The 4,669-nt window shown below is 35.6% G+C and overlaps 1 protein-coding gene across 2 annotated transcripts in view; it reads right to left on the bottom strand.

Moving 5' to 3' along the window:
- The window catches only part of KIF18A (kinesin family member 18A), a 77,153-nt gene that overhangs the window by 35,917 nt on the left and 36,567 nt on the right, over positions 1-4,669 (bottom strand). For both annotated transcript variants that reach the window (XM_006753947.2, XM_006753946.2), the window contains exon 13: positions 2,147-2,268. In XM_006753947.2, coding sequence (XP_006754010.1) covers positions 2,147-2,268 — 122 coding nt within the window. The remainder of the gene's footprint in view (positions 1-2,146; positions 2,269-4,669) is intronic.

Genomic DNA, 4,669 nt, shown 5'->3' with positions numbered 1-4,669 from the left:
GAAGGTGAGCAAATATATTAAGAACAGTATGCCATATATGCCAGGTCCCTTGAAACAGCAAGGATGGACCGGCTCCCGGCAGATGGCGGCCTAACCATGAAATGATGTACGTTGAGTCCGATGTAACCCGAGGACTATCTGTATATGTATATAGTGTTGTGAAATGATCACCACAATAAGTCTAGTTAACACTCATCACCTCATGTAGTTACCAAATTTATTTTTTCCTTGGGTTGAGAACTTTTAAGATCTCTTTCAGTAACTTTCAAATATGCAATACAGTAATATTAACTAAAGTCGTCACGCTGTATATTACATTATTTCATAACTAGAAGTTTGTACTTTTTGACTCACTTCACATCCTCAGCCCATGCCCCGACCTTCAGCCTCTGGCAACCATCAAACTGTACTCTTTATCAATGAGCTTGAATTTTGTTTTGTTTTTCTAAGATTCTACATATGAGACCATATGGAGTTTGTCTCTTCCCGTCTGAGTTATTACACTTAGAAAACTAAGGCTTATGGGGAAGAGTCAATAGGGAAAAAAGGGAATTTCTGTAATACTTTCAACAATAAAGATAAATTAAAAAAATAATCTAGGCAAGGTTATATTGCTAATGTAAGCTAGACTTCAAGACCAATTCCAAAAGTCTTTACTTTTTCTACTATAACATTCTGCCTGTTTGTAATGCTTTGGTCACCTAACTTTTAAATATGTAAGAATTAGAAATCTTTTTGTACATTTTGAGGCAAAAGTTTATGTTAAGTGTACTAATCTCTTTGTCTTATATAGCAAATATAGTATGGTTAAAATAAATTAATGTGTTGCCCTGGCCGGGTGGCTTAATATATCAAAAAGTTGCAGGTTTGATTCTGGGTCAGGGCACATACCTAGGTTATGGGGTGAAACCTGGTTGGGGCATGTGCGGGAAGCAACCCATTGATGTTTCTGTTTTTCTCTCTCTCTCCTTCCTCTAAAACAGTGGTTCTCAACCTGTGGGTTGCGACCCCTTTGGTGGTCGAACGACCCTTTCACAGGGGTTGCCTAAGACCATCCTGCATATCAGATATTTACATTACAATTCATAACAGTAGCAACATGACAGTTATGAAGCAGCAACGAAAATAATTTTATGGTTGGGTCACAACATGAGGATCTGTATTTAAAGGGCCAGAAGGTTGAGAACCACTGCAACAAAAACAAAAACATATTGTCTAGTGAGGATTAAAACACAGTAATAAATAAATTAATTAATGCTTCTTTTATAACTAGCTCTTGGAGGTAGATTAAGTGTTGGTTAATAAGTGTTTAATGTTTGCTTAAAGCCAGATATACTCAGCATCGGGAGATTAGGTTGAGCTTGTATTCACAGAAGAACAGCTCCATAAAGTTTTTCCTTTTTCTTTTCTTCTTTTTAAAAATAACTATCTTACTATGATTTCTCTTAAATCATAAGTATAAAAAGTTAATTTCCAGTTATTTGAGAAAACAACTAGAACTCTAGCAGGAAGCCCTAAGAGAAGTAAATTTCTCATTTTTCTAGAGCATGAAAGTGACACCTAACCAACATATCCAAAGTAAAAAAAATAAAGATTGTTATACTTTTTTACTATAATGTTATTATAGACTCAAATGATGTTACTAGTGAGCTAGTAGAGAGAGCATGTACGAGATACTGTACCACCACATAACTGGATACTTGATGTAAAATATATACACTTTTAGTAACTTCATTTTAATGATAGCACAATATTATTCTAGAGTTAAAAGTGCTTAAAAACTGCCTACTTAAATATTTAGTTAGCATTAATAGTGAGTGCCCCTAAATGGGAAATGGATAGCTAGTAGACAGGTAGAGACAGATTCCTTTTCACAATATAGGTATCCTTTTCAATAGCACATGGCATATGTTACATAAAATAATTAATTAAAAATGCTTTCAAAACTATAAAAAATTAGTTGGAGGAGAATCACATCTTTTATACTTTCTCAGTGCTTCCTCACTGTGTATGCTTTCTGATGCTGACAGACATTTAAAAATAATATATCCTGTACCAGATAAAACTCAGTTTTCTAGCTTGGAAAAGTGAACTTCTATGTTTCAGGTTCCTTAGGTCTATAGAACAGGTCAATACATATACTCACGCCTCAGTCTGCCTATGTTGCTGTTCCTGAAGACAAGCTAGATCCATCACATGTTTAATTTGTGCTTTCAAATCGTTGTTCTGGAGGTGCAAATGATGACAATAAAGATCTTTATTGAGTTCCTAGGGAAAACAATGTAAAGTATACATCAGATTTCTTTAACAATGTAAAAGTTGAATCAATTTTAATAAAATTTTTATATTGATGTGTTAATTTTTAAATGCTTTTTAAAAATTAATTTCAGAGAGAGAGGTAGGAAGGAATGGTGGGAGGGAGGAAGAAGGAAGAAGAGGAAGGGGAGAGAGGGTAAGAGGAAGAGAGCAAGGAAGGAAGGAAGGAGAGACACATCGATGTGAGACAGAGAGACATCTGTTGACTGCCTCCCGGGCTGAGGATGAAATCTAAAACCTGCATATATGGCCTGACCGGTAATGGAACCCACCACCCCTTGGTGTAAGGGATGATTCTCCAACCAACTGAACCACACCAGCCAGGGCTAACAGATTTAATTTTTTTATCCTTGGAAATGGTTTGAAAACTAAGCATTCTGGTATAGGTATCTATAACTTATAAGATAAATTGCAAGTTTCCTCAGAAACAGGTCAGAAACTCAAAACCAGTTTTATTATGGTCACAGTTTCTTAGTTTATCCAATTTGTTCATTAGACTGAAAATACATGACTACCACCAGTTTTTGCTTAAATGTCACTTTTTTATGGAGGCTTTCCTTGAGCATTATATTTAAAGATGGATACCCTCCATCCCCAATCATCTTTGTTATAGCATTGATCAGTGACTGCTCATATAGTTTCTGTCTATACTAGACTTTAAGGTTGAGCGCCAGAACAGGGGCTGTGTTAACCTAGTTCAGTGTTACTGCTCCAGTTTACAGTTGCATGTCATAACAATTTCTTGCTTTAACCGGGTCTTGGTATAAGCATCATCCTACAGCAAAAATGTGAAAAATTCTTCTGTAGGTTCCCATTTTCCTAAGCTTCATGTGTGTAGGCCCAGGTGTTATCTAACCTACCCCCTAAAACTACTCATCTTTCCTCAGGCTTACTAAATCCCCATTATGAAAAATGTCAGCTAAGTGGTTACATTGAAATACTGGTAAAAATACAATAGCATTTTTAAAATCTTTAATTGGGAAAATTTTAGTCAACAGAGTGAAAAGAATTAAGGGGCTGAGACAACAATCCCATAAAGTAAAGGAGCTGTGCCTGGAGACATCCTCCTGGGGACAACTCCCATAATCCATTTCAGCTTTTCAATATTCCTCCCAATCTGCAAGTGACCATTAATTCTCTAAAAGCTTAAAGTTGTTTTTCTTTTCCTTTAAAACAAATACTTTATATGCCTGTAGTAGGAACCATGGCAGAAAAACAATGTCATTTAGTGTGTCCTAGATATATTAAAGTTGGGGCTTATTTACATGACTCTTAATTATATTTGAAGACAATGGATATTTTAGAGAAAACTCTCTTTAGGAGTCAGTTATGATTTGGTTAGAGTACTGGTGATTTTAGAAATGGGCTCAGCCATAGCACAAATGCAACCTTAAGCTAAAATTAAGGTCTTTATGGAGATGAATTTATTTTACTATGATTAAGAGCTTGACTACATGATATTTTTAGTGTTTTCCAGTTAGAAAATTAAATGATCCTGACAGTGCAAACATATTTGCTAAATACTCCACCTTTTCTCGTTAACAACAAAAAAAATCCCTTCTTAAATGCTTCCCCTGCTAATCTTAATCCTTTATTGTTTTAAATACTCTTCTTTTAAAAAGGCAAGCCTTGATTATATAATTATATTAGTCAATAATGGCCTTGGCTAGCCTGTCATCTTTGAAAAACCAAGTTTACAACTTGAATCTTTTTTTGTCTTCATATACACTAATGATTAAAAGAGCACTGCCTATTCGAAGAACTACAAGTAGGTTAGTAATGGCTGAAGTGAAAAATATAATGAGAGGTGATGTATAAAAGTTGAGGTATTCAGGTGTCATGCTAGGCCTAGGAAATCATAATAGAGAGATTATATTAGAGAGAAAAGCACTGAGCAGTGTGATATGATCAGAGTTACAATTTACAAAGCTCATTTCAGTTGCAATAGAGAGAATGAATTGCAGTGCAATATGAATGAAGGCAGAAAGACTGAATGTGGAAGCAGGAGTCTGATTTAGGGTAGAAGCAGTGGGCGACAGAGAGAAGTGAATAGGTTTGAGAAGTGAAGAGGTAAATAATGCAAGAGCGTACAGAAAAAAGAGTACCAATTTGAAAGTCATAGTAATAGTTCTGTGTCCAGAGTTGTATGACTGTGGATAAGTAAGTCCTTTTACAAAGTTATATCTCAGTTTTCTTACATCTACACTAATAAAAGACAAAGATTCTAATTAACCATACCTTTGCTATACCCTAAGCCAACCCACCAGCCAATCAGAGCGACTATATGCATACTAACCCAACCAAGATGGCGGCCGGCAGCCACGGAGCTGGAGCAAGCAGGAGGCTTGGTTGA

This window comes from Myotis davidii, unplaced genomic scaffold, assembly GCF_000327345.1.
Source record: "Myotis davidii unplaced genomic scaffold, ASM32734v1 scaffold330, whole genome shotgun sequence".
In the NCBI taxonomy this organism is placed as follows: Eukaryota; Metazoa; Chordata; class Mammalia; order Chiroptera; family Vespertilionidae; genus Myotis; species Myotis davidii.
The sequence above is the reverse complement of the archived record's forward strand: the minus strand, read 5'-3'. Positions and strand labels throughout refer to the sequence as shown.